The sequence below is a fragment of the Corvus brachyrhynchos genome, unplaced genomic scaffold (genome assembly GCF_000691975.1).
Source record: "Corvus brachyrhynchos isolate BGI_N302 unplaced genomic scaffold, ASM69197v1 scaffold30, whole genome shotgun sequence".
Lineage (NCBI taxonomy): Eukaryota > Metazoa > Chordata > Aves > Passeriformes > Corvidae > Corvus > Corvus brachyrhynchos.
The window spans coordinates 1762792-1785792 of NW_008235742.1; the positions used below are offsets into that span (position 1 = coordinate 1762792).

General features: G+C 41.2%; 3 protein-coding genes across 4 annotated transcripts; 2 read left to right on the plus strand and 1 right to left on the minus strand.

Moving 5' to 3' along the window:
• Positions 1-5006: 5006 nt before the first annotated feature.
• On the minus strand, positions 5007-12468 carry LOC103624609 (histo-blood group ABO system transferase 1). 2 transcript variants are annotated; one of them, XM_017743214.1, is made up of 6 exons: positions 12350-12468; positions 11581-11676; positions 10493-10561; positions 8961-8999; positions 7578-7712; positions 5007-6293 (listed from the first exon to the last, which is right to left on the minus strand). In XM_017743214.1, exons 2-6 carry the CDS (start codon positions 11643-11645, stop codon positions 5624-5626), a joined length of 978 nt encoding a protein of 325 aa, XP_017598703.1. In that variant the 5' UTR covers positions 11646-11676; positions 12350-12468; the 3' UTR covers positions 5007-5623. The 2 variants fall into 2 exon arrangements, with proteins under 2 accessions (XP_017598703.1, XP_008642130.2); XM_008643908.2 differs by having other exon boundaries at positions 11581-11655; positions 12350-12462.
• Positions 12469-17654: 5186 nt separating this feature from the next.
• Positions 17655-18614, plus strand: LOC103624620 (olfactory receptor 6B1). The gene has a single exon (XM_008643918.1). It carries the CDS (start codon positions 17655-17657, stop codon positions 18612-18614), a length of 960 nt encoding a protein of 319 aa, XP_008642140.1.
• A 3193-nt stretch (positions 18615-21807) lies between these two features.
• On the plus strand, positions 21808-22785 carry LOC103624630 (olfactory receptor 6Y1). Its single transcript, XM_008643928.1, has one exon. It carries the CDS (start codon positions 21808-21810, stop codon positions 22783-22785), a length of 978 nt encoding a protein of 325 aa, XP_008642150.1.
• Positions 22786-23001: the final 216 nt, after the last annotated feature.

The following is a 23001-nucleotide window of genomic DNA, read 5'->3' on the forward strand; positions in this document are numbered from 1 at the left end:
AAGTGCTAGAGCTGCCACTGTAGAAGGAAGAGATGGGGGGAGGCCGTGTGTATGTGGGGGTAGTTCAGCAGACTTGCAGAACTGTGTCACAAGCACTGCTGGAGGCGTTTCTGAGGATGGCTTTGTATACTGGAAAATTCATTGGCAGTGGAGAACAGTGTGATAGGACTGACCTCTGTCTCCTTCCTTAGTTATATTCACTTCTGCATCACAGCTGACCTGCTCTGGCTTTACATTTTGCCCACTACCCCAATCTAAAGATTGCTACCATATTCTGGTACATCCATTTCCACTCATTACTTATCCATCCCCATCTATATTTTCTCAGTAGCCTGGCTTTGCTGTGCCCTGGTCCTATCAAACCTGATCCACAGCATGAATCTCTATTTGGAGGCCATAACTTCCATGTTGAGCCATTGATTTATCATGCTAGATGCTAGGTGATCACAGACTGCTCCATTCTGATTCATACTATCACTGACTTCCTGCTCTGCTCCACCTTATCAGCTTGGCACTTGGCCTGTTCCACCCACAGCAGTTCCTTGACAGAGCCAGTCCTTCTGCATTCACCAGCTGAACTGTTCTGGTCTGTCAGTGTTCCAGTGCCCTGGACAGGTTCAGCTACGTGCCTTTTCCTCCTCCAGGTGCCAATTAAAATGCACAGCCCCCTGTTCCCTCAGTGAGAACACTGGTTCGTTCTTGGGAATTCTTTTGGATGCATCACTCTGAATTTCCTTCAAAAACTTGGGTGACAGAGTCTACCAGAGAGTGAACCTGACCTCTGAAGGCAACAAGTCGTGATTCCTGTCTTGTGTTCCCTGACTACAAATCCACCTGTATTTCACATTCCTGCAAGTATAGAGAGGCTTGTAATGGTTTTGTATAGATTTCTATAGGCTCTAAGTGGAGCATAAATCCTTATGTATGAAACAGGCACCAATTTAATGCACCAATTTTAGGATTTATTTTTCCTTGAGGAGCATGGAGTTTACATAGGCCTCTCCATTCTCCTTCAAGAAGTTCTAAGGCTTCACAAACTTTTGTCTTACGGTGCCAATACTCTCTTAGTGTCAACTTTTAAAAGCCAAAGATTTCTGAAGGTGGCATGACTTTTAATAGGGAGACAAACAAGCACAAAATAATTGATTCCCACAGAGAGCATGGACCATAACTTGTACTTATGCCTTGCCCTAGTCCATTCAGTTCAACAAAATGACAAAACTGACCTACACTAGCCCTTTGATTTGGTGTGTTGAGCCCTAATGCAATTCCTGACCTTGAGAAATGGTGTTAAGACATTATACAAACATGGTTCCAAAAATCAATCAACTGCCTGATCTCATAAAAAAGGAGAAAAAAAGGAAAAAAAGATTACTGTTATAGATTTGTCCACTTCTAGTAACACAGTACCTTGGTGAGATCCATGGAACTTACTGAGATCTGAGTTAGCCCACCCTGGGTACACAAGTCCCTGGCCTGTCTGTCTGTGGTCAACGCTCTTCTCTAGGGAAGACAATAGAGGATTAATAAATTAATGGATTAGTTGCTTAATTAAAAGGGTCTGAAACAGGTTTCTGGTGTTCATTTTTATAATCTGGGACTTCTTTGATCAGAAATTTTACCCTCTTCAGAAATGAGGATAGCTTCTTGGCCCTAAACCAGATGGACTTGGATCCATTCCTCAGGAATAGGCTGTCTACTCATGTTTGAAAGTAGTCCAAGGTAATCATGGATGACCTGGGACAAAGCTTTTCTGAGAAAAAATTCATAATAAGAAGGTTGTAGCCCTAGTCTAATTATAGGCAGAGTGAATATCATAGCTCTATTATCACAGTAATAAATAAGAGTTCAGAGAATGCAGTGGAACTATTTTGATTACATAAATGTGACATTTTACTTCATTAGAGCAAAACCAACAGGATCTGGATATCTGGTGCCCATTAATTGCCTTAAAATCAAAATTATTTACTTATGTGAGTCCTGATGGGAGGAAGAACTCAGAGATTATCTTAAAGCTATGTCCCTGTGTTATCTATATATTTTTTTTTCTTTCTGCTCTGACCTGGTGCTATTTGTTACTGTTTGTGCTCAATTTTAATCCATCAGGTTTTGTTCCAAGTTTGAAGATCTGAGCGCAGTCCAGATTATGTGTTGGTCACCTATCCTACAATTTTCTTGCCCAGATTCATCACTCTTAGTTCTTTAGTTTAGTTTGTTCTGCCCATTTTACACCCATTATCTCAATCATGTTCAAACCTATTGTTTCACTGACATCTGTAAGCCCCAACAAAACAAAATACGGTTTCCTCTGGGCTATCTTATTCATGTTCAGTTTCTATCCACACTTCAAGAAAACAAGTAGATTTAGTGTGCATGGAGAAAAAAAGTAAGAATATTGTGACAGCAATAAATTATCCATATTATCTGAACCTGAGATTTAATAAGAACCTCTTAAGGTGTGAACACAGACACCTGGCTCGCATTCACTCAAGTGAAATAATGTATTTTCCTCTTACAGGTAACAACAACTTAGCCATGTGTTGAGGTATGCTGGATTACATCAGTAAGATCTCACCCCATTCATGCTAAAGAAGTGGCAATACACCTCAGAGCTGTCACTGATGTGTTTCAAGGGACCTATTCCACCTAGTTTATATAGCAGAAGCACTTAAATACAAAGACGCTAAGGGATCAACAGCAATCTACTCCAGCTGCCAGCCTAAGCCATAATATCCTGGCACATATTCAAGTTTGTGGAAATCTGGACACAAATTTTTCCTTTGCAGAATCTCTGTGGACAAGTACATGGAGCTAAAAAGATCCTAGACACCTCTTCTAGGTGGTGTGGCCTACTAAGGAACATGAGGAAAGGACCAGTTTCATTTTTCCTCTTCAATTCTCTTTTAAGCTCTGAAAGGCATCCTGGTTCAGCCTTACTCCTAGGTTAGGAGTGATGGAGACTTTGTGCCCTGCTCTAACCTACCCATGTTAACTTTCTGTTCTGGGTTCTTTCTCCCACATGATCCCAGTGGGACTCAGTGACATATCCCAACCCACTGTCTGGCCTGACACGATTGTGTCAGTCCTTTGTTCCTTCCTCTCAAGCAGAACCACTCACTAGCATCTCTATACATCCTCATTACTAGGCCCTTACAGCTCTTCCTGTATAAAATACCACAGGAATGAGTTACAATATCCACAACCCATTCCATCTCTGATAATGGAAGGCCTTGGCATTGTCAACAGACCTGATAATGTATGTCAGATTGTCCAGGAGGATAAACCATTTGTTAGCCTTTAAAGATTGATTTCTTATTTCCAATGGACCTAGATATTGGAAGCTAGTAAGACTAAATCTCACAAGAAATCTTTATACCGTCTTCAAAGTTAAATTGCAACTCGGCACAGACGCTCTATTATACCATTCCTTGCAGCCAGGTGTTTTAATGAATGGAAATAATAGAAAATTACATTTCCTATGGCCTAACCTGTCCTGCTGCATAGTGTTACTCTGGCCCAGGTGCAGGGCTCTGTTGAAGTCTGTTCTGTTCATGCAGTTGCAGTACATTTTGCCATGACCCACCCCCTTTCACCCTCTTTCCTGGCCAGGTTTAACCCCAGCACAAGGCACAAATTTGCATGGTGAAAGGATCAGCCAAAATTTCTTACCTTAACAAGATGTGGGCTACTAAGGCAGAGCATTTGGTAGCCCTCATTCAGAGTTGCCAACTCAGCTCTTCTCTGTGCCTTGTGTGTTCAGTCCTGTCTGTGAAGGTGGTGGGGAACCTTTCTCCGGTTTCCAGAGGCATTGGGCAAGGAAGCTGCATGGAGTGAGCAGGCATGGATAAGAGATCTTCCAGTCCTCAGGATGTTCCAAGGGAGTGGGACTGTAGAACCTGCGGGGGTCTTTGTTCTTCACTGGAAAGTGGGAGTGGGACACTTGCAGTGTCCTGTCTCCCAAGGTGTCAAGTTTCACGTGTAAAACCCGTTTGGCAGTGGCAGAGAGTGTGACTGAGAAATCAGATAGCAGCAGAGGATTAAGCCATGCTGCAAAAAGAATATTAAATTATTCCCCTCACCTAGTTCAACACTGTCATTTCATTGGACCATCATCATCTATGCTTTCTAAAGTGATTCAAAAGGGCTGGTTCATACCAGAATTGACTTTCTCTGAGTTTTATAGCTCAATCTGTGTCCCATTCCATTAATCTAAAATTATTTGATTACTTTAGCCTAAGTATACTAATTCAATTCACCAGAATGCTTCAGCTGAACTTTCACACCAATCTTTATCTGAAAACTCTTCATATCACACAGATTCCTCTTGTCTGGCCCTTTTCCAGTAACTTTTTACTGCCCAGTCTTTGGACAAGCCAGGTTTGAGCATGATGTTAACATCTTGTTCTATTTCCAAATCTGGGAAACCACTCTGAAGGAATACAATTGCAATAAAAAAGATAACAGCATTAAAAGACCAAACAAGATTTATGGAGCAAAGAGCATCACATTCATAACAGATATTACAGCAAATGTAATACCCAGACAAATGAGAGAGTCCCACCCACTTCAGCCTCCTGCATGGCCTGGTTTGCTCATGTGTCCTGAGTATGGGTCAGCCACGCTACCTCATGTTCTGATTTGTGCTTAACTTTGTTAAGCTGCATTTTTACAACATTACATTCCAGTAGAAGCACTTTCTCTGACCCCTTTGGCAGTGGTTCTTTAGACAGCCTGAGTTACCCATTCATGACAGGAGTACAGCAAGAGCACCACATGGACTTGCTCTTGCTCACGTGGCCTTTCAGCAACAGGGGTATGACTGCAGCAGTGTGACAGGATTGGTTTGCCCCAGTTCTTTCTTGTGTACATAACTTTCAGTTATTTGTCTATTCTCATTTCTATTGAGAGCAATAGAAAGCTTTAATGGAGTCATTCAGCTGATGATTACATCATTAAAATATTGCTGTATCTGAAGTTACAGCTAATACTGAAAAAGGAAAGTTGAAAACCTTTAAATATGATTTAATTTTCTTTTGATAGTCCACATACATTTAGGATTTGTAAATTCACACATGTTTTTAATTAATCAGATACTTCTATAGCTTGAATGATGAGGAAGGGGCTTTCATTTTGTCAGAAATTAAGGAGTAAGTGATTGAAGCTTGCTAGTAATGTATTGTTCAAATTATTAAATTATCATATTGTTAGGACATCTTTTAAGCAAATAATATAAGACAGCAGAAGACAAATATAATTGCACACCCTAATCTGTAGGGACCGTTTGTAGGTTTGCAAACTGACTTTATTCAGATGCCTAAATACTGTCATTTTGAATATGCCCTTGTCAATTTTGGTATGTTCTCAGCATGGCTAGAAGCCTGTGCTTGCAAACATGCAGATGAAAGAACTGTTGAAGAGCAAAATGTTGGAAAAACAGTTGCTAACGGAGGATATTTCTGGGTTGAGTGGTCTCTAGCTAAGGAGACCCACTTCATGGGCTAGGTTGTGCAGAAAATGTGTGCAGTCCTACAAAGAGAGGGAAACTTCCTTTGGCCCATTACCCTCTGTTTAGTGGGGCTGTAAAGAGGAAAGGCTTTACATTCTTTGTTTCAGGAGCTTGCCTCTAGCTGTCGTTGTGCACAGAGCCCATCCTCTTCACCTGGATGATGCTGGGTGAGCTCAGCTCTGCATCCCAGTAGTACTCTGGGGACAGCAGGCGGGTGGGCTTGTGATGCAGGAGATACTTGTTGAGGTGACTCTCATCACGCCACCGAGCTTCAATGCCATTTTCTCTGTCCTCCATCACCCCTTTAAAACAGGCTCTTGTCAGTTTGTAGACCTCGGACACGCTTCCCCCATAGAAGCTTGCTGTGTAATAGAAGTCCCATTCTCCCTCAGGGATGGCAGCTTGTGACTCGGGGTGTGTCCCATAGGCTTTGTTCTCATGGTGTGGGGTGAACTGCCAAGAGCTGATGGTTCCCACCAGGGCATCAATGATCTCCACACCGATGTGTGCCAAGAGCTGGACATGGATGTCTATGGAGTACAGGTAGTCCACCTCATACTGGAACTGGCTGTGGATGTATGTGCTGATGATGTCCATACGGCTTGTGGAGATATCCTGCCACCCCGAGTGATTCTGGACAGGGATGACAAACAGGTGGTTCTCAGGGGCCATCTGAAGGTGAGAGATCTTCTCAGGATTGTCTGTGAACAAGTAGAAATTCACTTGGTGCCCAGCAAGGAAGTACTTGTTGGCAGATCTCATGAATCCCTCTATGAACTGGACATATCTAAGAGACATGGAAAGGAAAAGACTGGAGAGAGGCTCCTGCTGCTGAAGAATGACAGCTTTTCAAGTTTGTGTTCTTCGTCTTTTTCTATTCATTGCTCCTTCTTACATTAGTGCTCTTTATTTAACACAGCTGCTACCCTTCAAACCTTCCCCATGCACATGATACCGCATTTTAGCTTTCACTATGCACAGAACACATGCCATCTACTCATTGCTGCTCTCTAATATCACTCCATAATGTAAATAGTTCTTCTCATCCTTCCCTTTTACCTGCACACTGGCACTCTTTCTGCAGTGTAACATCCTAACTTCCTAGACAGGATCACAGAATCAACAGAGAATCATGGAATGGTTTGGGTTGGAAGGGACCTTAAAGCTCATCTCATTCCACCCCCTACCTTGGGCAGGGACACCTCCCACTATCCCAGGCTGCTGCAAACCCCATCCAGCCTGGCTTTGGACACTTCCAGGGATCCAGGGGCAGCCACAGCTTCTCTGGGCAACCTGTGCCAGGGCCTCACCACCCTCAGAGTGAGGAATTTCTTCCTAATATCTAGTCTAAATCTACCCTCTTTCAGTTTAAAGCCATTCTCCCTTGTTCTGTCACTGCCTACCTTTGTAAAAAATCCCCCTCCCACTTTCCTGTAGGCCCCCTTTAGGTACAGCAGTGGGCTCTAAGGTGTTCCTGGAGCCTTGTCTTCCTCAACTCTCTCAGCCTGTGTTCATAGGAGAGGGTCAAAATTATCAATTAAATAGTTTTGATTGCCTTGAAGTACCTGAAGTCTCTATGTAACCCTAAGATGCCAGTGCAGATAGAGGGAGTATAGATCTTTACTCAGAATCTTGAAAAAGAACCTCCCCAGGAACATACAAGCTGTAACAGCATGATTAATAATTTTACTAGAGCTAATATTTTAACTTTAAACTCTTAGAGAAACTCAATAAAATAGCAACTTTACAGAATCTTTCTATGTTTTAGTGCAGGATAGAGGGAAAGCTTGTTGTTAGAATCATAGCAGGAGCTAGAATTTTTATCTCAAGGGTTGAGATACAAAATGCTAGTTGTATTTCCAAGGGTATCTTTTGTCCTTTTCAAAACAATGTCACAACCAATTGCCTTACTTTGGAAGGTGACACTCACATGTCACATTTCTCCCAGTCTAAAGCTGCTCATATTCAGTCTTTGGAATGTTTCTCACTTGTGCTCCACGAGCAGCATTGCAGCATAACTGGCAGGTGAGAGGTTTAACTATTTGACAAGAAATAAATGACAAACCAATACTTTTCGACAGCAAAAGTGACCACTCCAGTGACCAAGTTCTTCTGCATGTATTGAGCATTCAGGATGTCTCTACTGAAGGTGCCTTCCCAGACAATTGGAGCCAACCACGGAGTCAACACCAGCACATCCCTTCTCCTGCAAGGAGTTGAGAATGAGGGCAGTGTTTAGATGGCCTAGGAAATCCATGAAGACAAACACAAGCACAGACATCCACCTCTGAGTTAATCATCCCAGTCTCCCTCTGAAATTACTAGGGGTCAAGAAAGTACTGTCAGCACAATCTGAGATGTGAGTCATCTTATCCTGGAGCAGACACCTGAAATAGGTGTCTATCCTTGGTTTTTACCCAACAGCTCCAAAGCTGTTTGTGGCTGTTACTCAGAGGCAGCTTTTCACAATCCATCCCTTCTTTAACGCAGAGCACAGCACATCCACCCATTGTTCCCAGTCTGTCTCTTCTGGAAAGCTGCCAGCCCCCAGCTGCAGTGTTCCAGATGTGCAGCTCTCCACTGTGTTTCTGTGACAGCAATTACCCCACAGTTTTCTGATTGCACCCTGGTTTCCTGCTCCTTCTGCTCGTTACCTGTGCCTCGTGCACTGATGGAGGCTCCCCAGCAGGGCTGTGGATCTCATCATCCTTTTGAAAGAGTGCTCTCTAATTCCTTTGGGATGATGGACAGGTATTTCCCTGATGCTTCATAGGGTGTTGTTTACTCTGGTTATCTCTGATGCTCAGAAGAACATCCCCTTTGCACAAGGAATGTTGTTTTGAGCTCTGCTGGTAAGTTCAGCCAGGCTGCTTTGCAGAGCAGATACAAGAGCTTTCTCTGCTCTGTGCTGAACAACCCCAGCTCTCTCAGCCTTACCTCACAGGAGATGTGCTCCAGTCCCTTCATCATCCTTTGTTAAACTCTCTCCAGTATGTCCATACCTCTTTTATTACCTTTTTTTTTGTTCTTTTCCTAGTGTAAATGGCTCTAGAATAGGCAATTCCGGAAAATAATTTATCCCAGTGACCTAAAATGTTCCTTCCACAGACATTTACACATCATGTATGATGCTGTTACTACTAAAAACAGTATCAGCCAAGGCCTCTTGTTTTTTAGCTTCTGAGATGAATGCTCACAGGGGATGCAAAAAATGAATTAAGATAAAATTCAACCAAAATGTTTTCAACATTCACCATAATTTCTCAAACTTTCTGACAGTAAACAAATTAAAGATTCTTCATCTATGCATTTCTAATGGTTTCTGGAAGAGTACCTGTTCTCCTTTCCTGTTCATTCAGCCTTGCTCTCAGCTGTCCTGACTTGTCTGTGCCAGAGTCACAGTTGTGTGTGTTTCTGAGAACAATCTTAATGAAGCCAGAGGAGTTACACTTACCATGGAAGCATTAGAGATGTTTCATGTAAGTCTGTTTTTCTGCAAATAAGGGAGAAATAAAAGACACATAAATACATCATAGCACAAAAATATCAGATTTTCTTCTTCTGAGAGATGAGCCCCACAAGAGATCTTTAGGTGTTTCAGCAGTACTGCCCTGGGATACAATGTCAGTGAGTATCCAGTCAGACTCCATCACAAATACAATTATATTATTTGTGTTAGTTCACCTTCATATAAAATGTGAACTACATCTAACAGACAACTCAGCTGGTGTAATTAGAGCTGAATGCAAATTAATCAGTTTTTAAATTATTTTCAACGTTTCTGTTTCTGTGGTGCATTTTTGGAAAATTCAGTTTTACTTCTACACAGCGAGAGCCTGGCCCAATAAGGCCAAGCACTTTGCACACAGTTTGTATTTTGCTGACAGGTTTATGTCTGCATGCCTGCACTGTGGAGTCCACAGGACACAGAGCAGACGCCACTGCTCTCCGTTCTCATCACTTGTGCAGGTTCCTGTAGATGGCTCACTGAAAAGGAACCCACCAGTCTTGATTCCTAGATTTTCCAGCAGGAAAAACAGGTTCTATAAACTGGAAACACCTACTAAAAGTAATAGATTCAACAGGCTAATAGAGGCAAATTAAAAGAATCACAAATACATGAAACCAGAAAGATATGGTGCCACATTAACCTTTTTTTTTGGGGGGGGAGTGGTGGTGGTATGAAAATCCTGTCTCATACTGGAATCTTTTAAATTTCAAATTAATTACAAAAATAATGCATTGTTTTTGTCATATTGTTTCATTGGCATTAAAGTTTATTTCTCCCCTAGTCATATGTGCTAGACTCCTTAGAGCAGCATTTCTAGAGAGTTACACAACTGCGTGTATAAGAAAAGAAGTGATGACGAGGGGAAACCTAAGTCAAAAAAGCAGTGGGGATAAGAAAAGTGTAATTCATCAGACAAAACCAGAACATAATAAAATATGGTTCAGTTAAATGAAATCAAGCATTAACAACCCAGGAAGTTTCAGTGTGGTAAAGTACCAGATTAGACTTTTTCTTGATTCCATATCCAGAATCCATTTGTTCTCATCATGTTTATGCACAACACTAAATCACAGGGAGCAGACAACGTGCCAAAGGGCCCACTTTTTTTTAATGAATACAGAGGAAGCCTGGATGACTTCCTGGTACAGAGACAGCCAGCTTCTAGGTGACCAAACCAGGTGGGATTAAGCTGCCTTTTCATTGCATGATTTTGGGGGAGCTGCATCAGTGGATTCATATTTCCCCGTATTAAGTCTCTGGAATCTGAGCCTGTTCATCCAGCTCAAGGCATTCACAGTAGAGGAGTAGAGGAGCCTTTTAGCTGGGCACTGCAGGATGGCTTATCTCAAAATGGAAATTAGCACTTCTAGGGCATGGATCTCCTGCTTAAGAATGAGTCTTTCCAGATGAGTCTTGTCCTCGTGCCTATAGTGACAGGCATGCAGGACCTTGCAAAACATGAAGAATGAACTTACAGGACTGAGCCCTCTTCAGGGGAGGCTGTGTGTTCCTGGTCTCTGGCTGGGGAGAAAGGGTGATGGTACCTTGGACAGGATAAGAAAGCAGTGAGTCAATGATTCAAAAAAAATCAACCTCTCCTCCGCTTCCTTTATGACTGAAACTATAAAACGAACCTAACAGAATACAGATGTGTGGCATCAATAGGGTGATGAGGATTTGCAGAGCTCAGCTGTTTCAAGACAGCTCTCTAGCCTCATGTTATCTGCAGATCTATTAACTCTGAGGATCTGTGAATGATGTGATTTGCCCAAGACTACTTGCACCAAACAAAATGTGTCTGCTTTACAGCAGAGTTTGGTCTCAGCTGATTCTAGGAACTGACTGTGTAGCTGCCTTTTGAAACAAGGTGTTCACAGCATCACTTTACTCTGGCCAGGGTGTGGGATCTCCTCTGAAGTGATTGTACTGTCAACAAAAATGTGAGCATTTGTGATGGATGCTCTGCTGCAGAGAGAGTGTGTGGGTGAAAAGCTTGTCCTAATTCCTCCAGTTGGAACAGATCTTCAATATTCATTATCTTTATTATTATTTCATTATATATTTCATTATTTCTTTCAATATTCAAACTCTGCATTCTGAATTAAGCCCAGTTGATCTCATTTCAGGCTCCAGGGCACTGAACACACACTATGAAAGCCTTACTGCAGCAGGCTAGTCTAGAGACATGAGAGCCAAGGGACACTCAAGCCAACCATGGTGCAGAATAAACTCAGCTAAGTCAACTCCACGGAGTTCCAGCTCTGTGCCAGGATCCTTGTGTTGGTCTGGAGCACAGAGGTGTCACTGTGGGATGTAAACATGAAAACACACACTTAGGCTCACAGGAATATACCGAGCCCAATTCATCATATTTTTTAAATTTCACAGAAGATATTAAAAGTGTCCACACCTTGATTATTTTCATCTTTTGAATGTGAAAGGGGATTTTGAATTTAAATGCTCACATTGTATCTGCATAAGTATAGTTAGAAGAAACGTGTCTCAGTCTGGGCAATAGAAATCTGTGCTAGTTGAGAATAATTATCAAAGGTTAAACACCCACCAGATTGCGCCAGTGATTCCTTCTGTCACTAGAATAGCCAATCCATGCCATTTTGTGATTCCCATGTCACTAGTGCTGAAAAAAAGATTGTGAACTCTGGATGGACAGCAAAGTGAAAAAAAGAAAACACAATAACAAAAAGGCAGAAAATACCGTTGTTATTAAATATTGAGGAAGTCTTGTTTTGCACTGCAGGTCTGAACGTAATACAGAGAAAAATTAGTTTTTCTAGATAGAAAGTTTTACATCTCAGTATTTACAACAGATACTACATCTTTACAATAGATATTCCACACACAGCTCTCATTTTCAAGTAGTAGTATAGTGAACCACTTTAAATTGTTCAAACCAATAATTCTCATTTCAGATTTTCTCTGAATCAGGTTTTATTTTTTTTCCCAGTGCTTGCTTGCTTGCTTGCTTGCTTTCTTTCTTTCTCTCTCTCTCTCTCTTTCTTTCTCTTTTTCTCTCTTTTTTTCTGTCTAGCTCTCCTTTTTGACCTGGATTCCTTGGATTCCTTGGGCTTTCTACCGTGTTTCTCACCAGTGCAGTTCTCTTTCTTTCTAAGCTGAAGGTCACAATCCTTTTCTCTAGGTCAGCTTCTCTTCTCCATCCTTTCAGCCACATCTTCCTTTGTGCCAGCCTTCTGAAAAGACTCTTTGTAGCATTCTGTGTTTGTCAGTATTACCATCCCCTGCTGTCAGCTGCTCTTCAGCATCTCTTCCTGCTGTAACCCCTTTCTTAGCCTAAGCCCAGCCACAACACTCACCTGTGGTTCTTTCAGTCCTCACACTCCAGCAGCTCCTGTTCTCTCCCCCCCTGCCCACACCCCTGCCGAACCAGAACCAGCACAGCAAATCCTTTCTGTGTGTCAGCCGTGTGTCAGCAGCTGGGCTCAGGGCCAGAGGAGGGCCCTCCGCCCAGTTCTTCACCTTTTGTGGGAGTGCTGTGTCCTGAGTAATGGGGAAACAGCAAGAAACTTGCAACAACCAGTTATTCCCTAACACTTCAACACTGAGATTTCTGATGAGCAAGAAGGCGACTGCCTAAACTTCCGATATGGAGTTGCTGGTTTGTGTTTTTTTTTTTTTTTTGAATGTAGGTGTTTTTGTTAAAGAGTTGTTGTAGAGGAAAGTATCTGTAATATAGACATTTCCAACCACACTGAAATGAAAGTGCTTCTGGTAGTCCCAGGAGAGAAATAAACACTTTCAGAGCATAATTAAGTTAATCTTAAAGGAAACCTTTAGATACACCAGAGCTAAAGGATGCTTAAGAGAGCTACTCCATTGAGTGCTTCTCTTCATTTACTTATGGAAAATACAGTTGTCTACGAAGAGTTATTCAAGACCTCCATAAGGTGATTCTGTTCTGTTGGTGCCAATCTGTTATGTATAGGATGTTATATCCTACATGCCTAAAAATGAAGCTTACTCCTAATTTAAAATGCTAGGAGGCAGAAAGTGTACGAGAAATAATGAAAAAAATAGGCTAAAGAAAGGGTAGGTGAATAGTAACAAGAAAATAAGGCATAAAAATGAAGGTAAGTGGTCACATATGCAAAATTATTTAAATGTTTTGCAGAGTTCTCTTGCACCTAGCATTATCGCTATTTACATCCCTGAAGGAGCATTAATTTAACACAATACTGAGAAGCAGGAAGAGTGGGATGAGAATGAGCAGGTCACAATTAGGCTTACAAATACCCAACTTTTCTTAATTTCATCCTCCTGCTCTGGTCTCCAGGCATGCAAAAGTACTGTGTCCAAAACTGGTTATTTATGACTTTAATTATGCTTGGTACCACTCCAAATGTCTATCCATAGTTCCAGCTACTGACATTAATTTCATCAGAGCATCACAAATACAGCAAAAACAAAGTGTGTCTACATGTATGCTACTAATAACACCCCACCCCAAGTGATCCATGGCCCCCCCCAACCAAATTTACTTGGCATTAGACCCATAGACTTGGTTGCTATATGCACATCACATCACAGCATTTCACCCAGGTCTTCCCTGTGCTCAGTCTTGTATTGCTGTGAACTCTTTGAGATTTCTCTTTGAAGTAACCACAAGTTGTATCACAGTCCAGAAAAGTGTGTTTTCAGTTCCATGAAACACAATCTGCGAGTTCTAGGATCTGTAACTCTGCATGAAGCATACAGGTATGATTAATGGACAACTCAAGATTTCCTTGGATTAAGTTAGAAATGGAATTTATTTGCTAAAATACATACAGGCCTGCCTGAAAGCTTAACTGAAGTCTCTTCTGGAGTGCTTCACAGTTCCTTTGTGGATACAAAAATGCTGCTAGCAAGGATTTTCTTGCTATTTTCTAAGCCCATGAGAGACTTTTCTCTCTCACAGAAGAGGTAGCAGAGTTCTGTAAACAACCAAACACCTGCAACCTTGAAAAGTCTTGTTTATGGTATAGTAGAAAAATATTTTGACAATGGATGTTTTAGGATTTTAGCCAATCACCCCAAGGGGGGGGCTGATCCTTTGTCCAATTAGACTATGAAGAAAAAGTCTATAAAAGAGTTTGTAAAATAATTAAATCAATCAATCTTGCTGCACAATTCCTGCCTGCTGGATCTTCTCTCCTCCTCCTCCCTACGGCTGCGGGATACGGTGATATTTACTGCACTAATATTCCTTTTTTGTTTGACAACACCTTGAAATAAGGCCTGAACATTCTGTCTGCCTGAGTTACCTTTATTTGCACTCTACTTCTTAAGAGAATCAGTTTCCAGAGAGGAAGTCTTTCCCAAGCAATGGATTTTCCAGCGGCACAGAGTTGAAGTTACTGTAGCGACACATAGATGTCTGGGACAAATCTGCTTTATTTTAATAAATAAAGGAAGGAAGGGAACAGATGCTTAGTGCCTCGGGCATCCAAGACATCTTCACCGGTCTGGAAAATACAACCCAGAAAATGCAGAGCTGCTGGCTGTGAAGATCACTCAACAGTGTTTGAAAAAGACACACATTTTGGAAAATGAATCCCAAACACTTTGGTTACTCTTGAATGAGGTGAAACACTGTCCAGACTCTTCTGTTGACTCTCTCCCAGCTGACTTTAATGGGAGTTCAGTCATGTAGTTCACATACAGAAATTTGCACTATTGTCACCTGTATTTCCGTGTCTTCTCTCTGGGCTGCATCTCACTCTGGGTTGTTGGCATGTGGAGGGAGTTGGATTTCCCCTCTGAATGGTGTCTTTCACACCTCCAATATTATTGATACTTAATGCTTGGGTGCTGCTTTCTCTGTGGAACCTCCAGTAATTTTCAAGACCAGTGTAATAATTATTTAATATATGGAGAAACGAAGGCACTGACGAATGAAGTTTTGTTGGTCAAAGCTACCCATCATGAGCCAACAGCAAAGTACAAATGAGTCCTGAGTTCCAGTCTGATGCCTTGTCACATAGACAGCACTGACTTTGGAGAAAGAAAAAAAACCCATGGATAGTGCTACAATAGCTAGTTAACACATTAAAAAAATTAACAAGCAAACAAGCAGAGCAACACCTTCCGTGAGGTTTAGAAAAAGGAGGGAAATTTATTCCCTCTAATTCTGTTCTCAGTTCTCTTGGGCTTTGAAGGATAATATATTGAGCGATATTTTATCACCCTGGGAAATCTTAGCTCAGCCGAAGCGACAGAAGCCTGCAGGAACTGTTTATGCTCACAGCCTTTCACAGCGGCTCTCAGCCATTCAGAGAGAAACAGAAAAGCAAAGGGGTAAGGTTTTAGCTCAATGAAAGCGAGAAAGAAGTGTAGATACTGATCTCTCGCTCAGACAAAGAGCATTTAATTTCCTCTTCTCTAGCTTTGTTAGAGGTCTTTCTTCTCATCTGATCTCACCTGAACTCGGAGAATACCAACATAAGTTGTGAGTGTCTTGGAAACGGCATTCCAAGTTCTTATCAGGAACTGCAGGGACAGGACAAGGGGGAGAGCTTCAAACTGAAAAGATATTGGAAAGAAATCCTTCCCTGGGAGGGTGGGCAGGCCCTGGCACAGGGTGCCCAGAGCAGCTGTGGCTGCCCCTGGATCCCTGGCAGTGCCCAAGGCCAGGCTGGACATTGGGGCTTGGAGCAGCCTGGGACAGTGGGAGGTGTCCCTGCCCATGGCAGGGGTGAAATGGGATGGTCTTTAAGGTCCCTTCCAACCCAAACCATTCTGGCATTCTGGGATTATATGAGTAGTTTTCAAGACAAACATGGACATGTTTCTCAAAGTGTGAGAGAGGAGAGAGGGGGATTGCTTGGAAAGGAAAACAGAGCTGGACTTAATAAAATCTAGAAATATGGAAATTTCTTATTGTACTTTTTGTGCTTTTAAAAATCCTATGACCACTGTTGACAGTATAAGTTAAATAGAACCTTTCCCTCTCTCTCTCTCTGTGTTTTCTATGCAGTAGCAGTACTTCTGAACATGTTTATGTGGTAAAAAACCACATTTGTAGTCCACTTTCAGTGGACTAGAATGTAAAAAGCATTCACCATTATTTTTACCCTAAAAAGCTTCATTCTTGAAACATGGAAGTTATCTTTCTATGCCACCTGAGAGTGACCTGTTATTTGAGGACAGGTACCTGAAATTCTCCAATTAATCACCCTTTTAAAATTAAATTATTGACAGTCAATATTCTAAGGTATTATGTGGTAGATCTGGAATTTTTAAACCTATATTGGAATGTGGAACCATAATTTTTATTTTCTCTTCTTGATATCCTTTTCATTCAGGTACTTTTCAATTATGGTCTGTATTCTATAGCACACTAAATCACTTAAACTAGGTTTTCTTCCCTGTACTGCCTGAATCTCCACTGGCTATACTGGAAAATGAATTACCTGCCTCACCTGTCAGCATTTACCACAGCTTAAATCTCATGGAAAGCTGGGAGGTGGTGAAAGCCATCCTTAGAAATGAAATTGTATTTAGTATTCCATCACTTTGTTATTTGGCAGCAGTGATGTACTTGTAATAAAATATGTAACTTATGTAATTAGGTTGATTCTACACAGATTATCTGTATGTGAGAGAAAAATCAAATTTGAAATATTTTGAAACTCAAAGACAAATAAATAATGAAATCACAGAAATACATATTCCTTTTTCTTTTTTTTCCCCCCATGACAATAATGGATCTTTTTCTTAATTTTTGTATGAAAAATATTTTGTGAATGACAAATATTGAACATCATTCTAGAAAGTCAGCTGATTATTGGATAGGAATGTGCAGGAATAGGTGAAAAAAGGTTGTTTGAAACCGTCCCTAGGAAGTGGAAAAGAAGAAGAATAAACATCAAACTTCAGGTATTTTGTGATAAATCAAGATTATTTCTATCAATTAACGCAGCAGAAAAATTATGGGTGGCTATTGTTATTATTGTAGTATAAGACACTACATAAAAACTTATTTGGGGGGAGAAGTGGCTTATTTTAGTCAAACCATTGAAAAGGAGAGAAATTTTCAGATGCACAGGTCCTTTCCAATTTTGAAAGAAAAAACCAAAATGCATACATCCCATAACCCTAGCAAACTTTAAATAAAGTACTCCGTGTGAGAGAGCAAACACTTCTTTTCTTCTGCAAATATTCAAGAGTAAGCGAGACAGTAAAACAGCTCAAGGCAAGTTTGCTGTGTGTGAGTCCAGCAAGACTGTGCTTCTCTCCACATGGCTTGGCATTGGTGACCATCTGGGGGGTAGCTCAGAACTGAGATCCAATGCACTCTTAAAAATGTTGCCTCTTCTCCTTTGATTGTCTTTTAAGTCTTTTAAGATTGTCTTTTAAGATAGGGGTAAGAAGAAGAAATCAGTGAAGCCCAAACATTTTCTTGGAGCCAGGATCTGAATCACCAATCCTGCTGTAGGACACAAAAAAATTCAGAGGTGGTTAAATAATAAAGAATGTCAATTAAATAACTGGTGTGGAATCTCTCCTTAAATTGTGTATTTGCAAGTCCAGTATGAAGAGGATGCTTGGGGGAGATAATAAAAAATGTTCCCTATTTCTTTCCTTTTTCCTCCTTATACATTCCAGGTCTTCAAGGTCATCATGGTACAAGAAAATGATACCCACATCTATGAGTTCATCCTGTTGGGATTCCCTACCACCACAGAGCTACAGGCTCTGCTGTTTGTGATTTTCCTTACTGTGTATTTGTTGACTGTCACTGAGAACATAATTATCATCACTTTAATCATAAGTAATCACCAGCTCCACAAGCCCATGTACTTTTTCCTAGGCCATCTTGCTTTCCTAGATGCCTGGTACATTTCAGTCACTGTTCCCAAATTGTTGGTCAGCTTGCTGGTGAGGAATAAGAACATCTCCTTCACAGGCTGTATGGCCCAACTCTACTTTTTCATTGCCCTGGTGTGTACTGAGTGTGTCCTCCTGGCTGTCATGGCCTATGACCGCTCTGTGGCCATCTGCAGCCCCCTGCACTACACGGTCATCATGACCCGCAGGGCCTGTGTGCAGCTGGCCGTGGGCTCTTGGCTGCTTGGCTTTCTGCTGTCCATGCTCAAGGTCTTTTTCATTTCCCAGCTCTCCTTCTGCGGTCCCAGTGTTATCAACCACTTCTACTGTGACATCAGCCCGTTGCTCAACCTCTCTTGCACCAAGCGGCGAGTTGCAGAGATGGTGGACTTTGTCTCGGCCTTGCTTATTTTGTTGATCCCCCTCTCTGTCATCATAATTTCTTACATCTGCATAATCAGCACCATTTTGCTCATTCCCATGGCCCAGAACAGGAAGAAAGCCTTCTCCACCTGTGCTTCTCACCTGGCTGTGGTCATCATTTTCTTCTCAACCACACTCTTCATGTACGCCCGGCCCAGGAGTATAAACTCCTTGGATCTCAACAAGCTGCTTTCCATAATTTATACTATAGTCACTCCAATGCTAAATCCATTCATTTACTGCCTGAGGAACCAGGAAGTGAAGGACACTTTGCTGAAGGTCTTGTGTAGCAGGGCCGCTGTCTCCAGAGTTTCTGCATCAGATCTGTGATGCTTGGAAGATAACCTTCAGACTGAATTTGTCTGAATCCTATGAAAGTCTAATAAGATTTTTACTTTGACAGAAATGGTTATTAGGGTTTTCTTTCAACATCAGTGGTTAAGAATTCCTTCTCCCGAGTCAGTCTGCATGTTCAGCTAAAATCTATTAATCTATGCAAATGTGAAAGGTGGCTCTACTGAACACGTCACACATCATTCCTGAGGAGCAGAAAAGGCAATAAACATAATTGCCTTGTCTTAATGTATTTTTTTGGTGTGCATCAAAGAACAAAATTGCATTCTGACCTTGATTCAACTTAACATGAAACTACGATTCAAGAACTTGAGGCACCAAATAAATGGTTATGTCAACTTTCTTCACAGGAATGAGGATGGGAACTTCAGTCATTCAGATAATAACAGTCACTTTAGATAGCTGTGACAGGAGATCATGAACCACACCTGAAAAGAGAAAAGCAACAGGAACTAGTTACAACAAATTAAATTCAGATAAGATAGTCCAAAAAAAGAAAAAAATCAAACAAAATTGATCAGAGTGATTAAGCACCACAACACAGTCCCAGAGAGGTAATGAAATCTCTGTCTTTTGAGCTTTTCAATGCTTGACCTGACAAGTCCTTGAAAAACCTGACCCCACTGAACCGTTTGTGACAGCAGAGTGAGTTAAAAAAGTCCGCAAGTAAAATTCTGTCCTTCCAACCTAAGTTTTTGTATGGTTCTTTGATCTGGATGTCAAATGGAAAAGCCTGTGGCATCTCAAACTGCAATAGAAATTGGTGTTTAGGGAGCTGAATCTGGCTGTAGCTACCCACTCAGTAGGTTTTGGCACACGAGCAATACGTTCAATACTATCCAGGGAATGGGTGCTCTCCAGTATTTCCATATCACTCGTCCACTGGGGAGCCAAGAACTGGATGCAGTACTCCAGATGTGAATATATTTATAATGTGACTTCCCTTTTATAGCATAACGCTCCCCATCTCTCTATTACGTCAGCTGAGGCTCGGTCTAGCTGAGATCTGAAAACATCAGAAGTACAACAATCTCTCTGGGAGACTGTTTAAGCACTCTTCTGACCTCATATCTTCTAATGGCCTAAATAGCAGGGAAGCAATTATGGAACCCTACTGAGTTGCAAATCATTGCCTTTGTCCCTTTTTATACCTTGTACCTGTTCGACCACAGCACAGCCTCCAGTACACCACACTGAACAAACCCAGCTACATCAACTTCTTCTCATGGTGCATGTACCCATGCCATGTCCTCACATCTTAGCAGGCTTTAGTAAGCACCTCTCCAGCTTATCCATATTTTCCTTGAATTGCAGAGATCCCAAAATTGATCCATGGTATTTGGACCCTCACCAGCCCAACAGAAATGAGGGAAGAAGTAACACTCGTGCTTCTGACAACACTACTCTTCCTTCTCCATGCACTTACATTATTTTAAAGTTGCCTTCTTCATGAGATGCCCTTACATTCCTGAGAATGCACACATGGCTTTGGCCAGTAGCTAGAATTCAGCCAACATACCATAAGGTATATCAAATATCACTAGATTTTAACATATTTGCAAATTAAATCAAACTCTATGATCCAACAGCCAAATAAATTCTGTAGTTCCAACTCTCCCAGATGCTAAACTTCCATTATTCTCTCTGTATGAATATAATTTTAATCATGGTTTTGGCTTAAGATATCTGCCTCATATGAGACCAACTGGAAGGTGATTTTACAAATAGCTGAGTCCAGGGACTGCTCCCACTTGGCAGTATGGAGGAGACCAGAGCAAGTTTTGTGTTCTTCGTGCAACAAAATCCTGCAGCAGCACCTCAGCCCTGTTTGGGGGGCAGCTGAGCTCCTCAGGTAACAGACCAATGTCATCTCGGATCCTCCTTTTGCTCTGAACATATTTGTACTGCATTTTACTATTCAGAAAATGCATAGCTTGGCTGTTTGTGTATCTGAAGATTGTACAAATAACTCCAGTGTAGGTGAAACTACACTTATCCAAAATCACTTACTCCAAAAGCGATTACCAGTTAAGGCTACGGATTTAGATTAGGGTACTAGAATATTTTTCTAGATTACCTTTTGGTAAAAGACTGCCATATCCCCTGCCTCAGGGTATGCTTTTATTTTCCTCTGCCCTATAAAAATCAGTAGGCACTTACTGGTATTTTTTCATTGTTCAGTGTCTCAGAAAAAAATCTTCAGAGCTTCTTGCTTCTACTCTGCATGGAATCACAGAGGAAACAATAACATCCCTCCTCTTCCTGTGATTGCTTCCATTGGGAGGCTAGCTGTAATTTCTAAATCAGATCTCATGAGACACCAAACATAAACCAAGTGTTGATTTATCTGTGTTGATTTATAAATCACCCAACTGACATACCAGTCTACACTTCATCTGTACCCTACTGATCATATTCTCCAGGATCAACTAAGGCGGTGGATTCCCTCCACAGAAGGTTGAGAACAGTTTTGTTTTTAATAGCACAGGCTGAGCCATTCTTATTTTTGAAGGATTAATCTGAGTTAGTTGCAAACAAAGCAGACCCAGAATTATAATTTGCTTGCACTTATGTTGTATCTGGGATGCTATGTGTACCTTTTATCTCAACAGACTTTGTGTAGATGTAAGTGTTTTCTGAGCTAGATATAGAAACCTTCTATAGTGGGGTCCTTCAGATGTGTTTGGAGGGTTTTTTAATACCAAAATGAATATATCCTTGTGGTACTTCACATTTCTCTCACAGTTCATGGAATATACATCATATAACTTTAGAAATGTTTAAATGTAGAAACTAAAACACTGGCAATGTGAATGTCTATCTATAAGCTCATAACCTATCATTTCTTTATACTGGATGGATAATATAATAGCATCATTCATCTGGCTTATTTTAGACCTTTGTCTTAGATGAGATAAGCTTCTAATATGTATTTATCTCTATGAAATGTAAAGTAAAAAGCATGATTTAATTTTTAAAATGAAAAATTCTGAATTGAGCAGATAAATTTCACAAAATTAATGTCTAAAAATCAAGCAACAAAATGTCTGAACTTTTACAGTGTCTTTAAGTGGTGGTGTAACATATGGCTGTGAATTTAAGCCTGAGTAGTTAGGTGTGATTGTATTAATTTATTGCAGGTGGATAAGGTTCATCTTTCTGCTACAGAATGGGTGGGAGGAATGAAACCAAAGTAATGTATTTCATTCTCCTGGGTTTTCCCACCACTGCTGAACTGCAGCTGCTCCTTTTCTCTACTTTACTTCTGGTTTATTTATTAACTGTGTTGGAAAACTTCCTTATCATTCTCATCATCCGCAACAACCAGGGTCTGCAAAACCCCATGTATTTCTTCCTAGGGAGTCTGTCTTTCTTGGAGATCTGGTATGTTTCTGTCATTGAGCCAAAGATGATCGTAGATGTCATTTCTCATGACAAACGTATCTCATTCCAGGGCTGCCTGACACAGTTGTATTTCTTTGTGACTTTTGTTTGTACTGAGTATATTCTGTTAGCTGTTATGGCCTACGACCGCTTTGTGGCCATATGCAAACCTCTCAGATACCCACTCATCATGAGTCACAAGTTCTGTGCTCAGTTGATAGCTGGCTGTTGGATGTGTGGTTTGACCACTTCTTCCATCAAGCTGAGCTTTATAGCCCGGCTCTCATACTGTGATGTGGACAAAATCAATCATTATTTCTGTGATATTTCACCCCTACTGAATATTTCCTGCAGCGATTCCTCTTTGGCTGAGCTAGTGGACTTCATCTTGGCTCTGATGGTTATCATGGTACCTCTGTGTATTGTGGTGGCCTCCTACATTTGCATCATGTTCACCGTGTTGAAGATTCCTTCTTCTCAGGGGAGGCAAAAGGCCTTTTCCACCTGCAGCTCCCACCTGACCGTGGTGATTTTGTTCTACTCCACCACCCTTTTCACTTACAGCCGTCCCAAGCTCATGTACACCTATCGTGCTAACAAGTTGGTATCAGTCCTGTACACGGTGGTTGTGCCACTTCTGAATCCTCTCATATATTGTCTTAGAAACAAAGAAGTCAGGTTTGCCATGAGAAGGACTTTTACTTGCAGAAGACACACCAAAGAAAGCAACAAAAGGGTCCTGGAGAAGGGGCTTTGCTCATGAAGATCAACTGGAAGTGCTGAGGAGCTAAAGTCAGGAGATCCAGACCTTAATCCACACCAAAGTGAAACTCTCCTATTCATGCACACACTACTCATATTTATTGGACTAGACCTTAATATATCTAAGCTAGATCTAGGTATATACTATTGCTTTGACTTGAGATGTTTGGGTTTGGGTTTTTTTTGCTTGTTTTCCCCTTAAGAATCTATGCTGTCA

Bases quoted from the DNA above. Each gene is read 5' to 3' on its own strand.
- LOC103624609 (XM_017743214.1), bottom strand. From the start codon at position 11,645: ATGGGAATCACAAAATGGCATGGATTGGCTATTCTAGTGACAGAAGGA. The intron at 9,000-10,492 runs GTAAGTTCATTC...CCTTATTTGCAG, and splicing joins CCTGAAGAGGGCTCAGTCCT to AAAAACAGACTTACATGAAA. The intron at 6,294-7,577 runs GTATTGGTTTGT...CATGTCTCTTAG, and splicing joins GTCACTTTTGCTGTCGAAAA to ATATGTCCAGTTCATAGAGG.
- LOC103624620 (XM_008643918.1), top strand. From the start codon at position 17,655: ATGGTACAAGAAAATGATACCCACATCTATGAGTTCATCCTGTTGGGA.
- LOC103624630 (XM_008643928.1), top strand. From the start codon at position 21,808: ATGGGTGGGAGGAATGAAACCAAAGTAATGTATTTCATTCTCCTGGGT.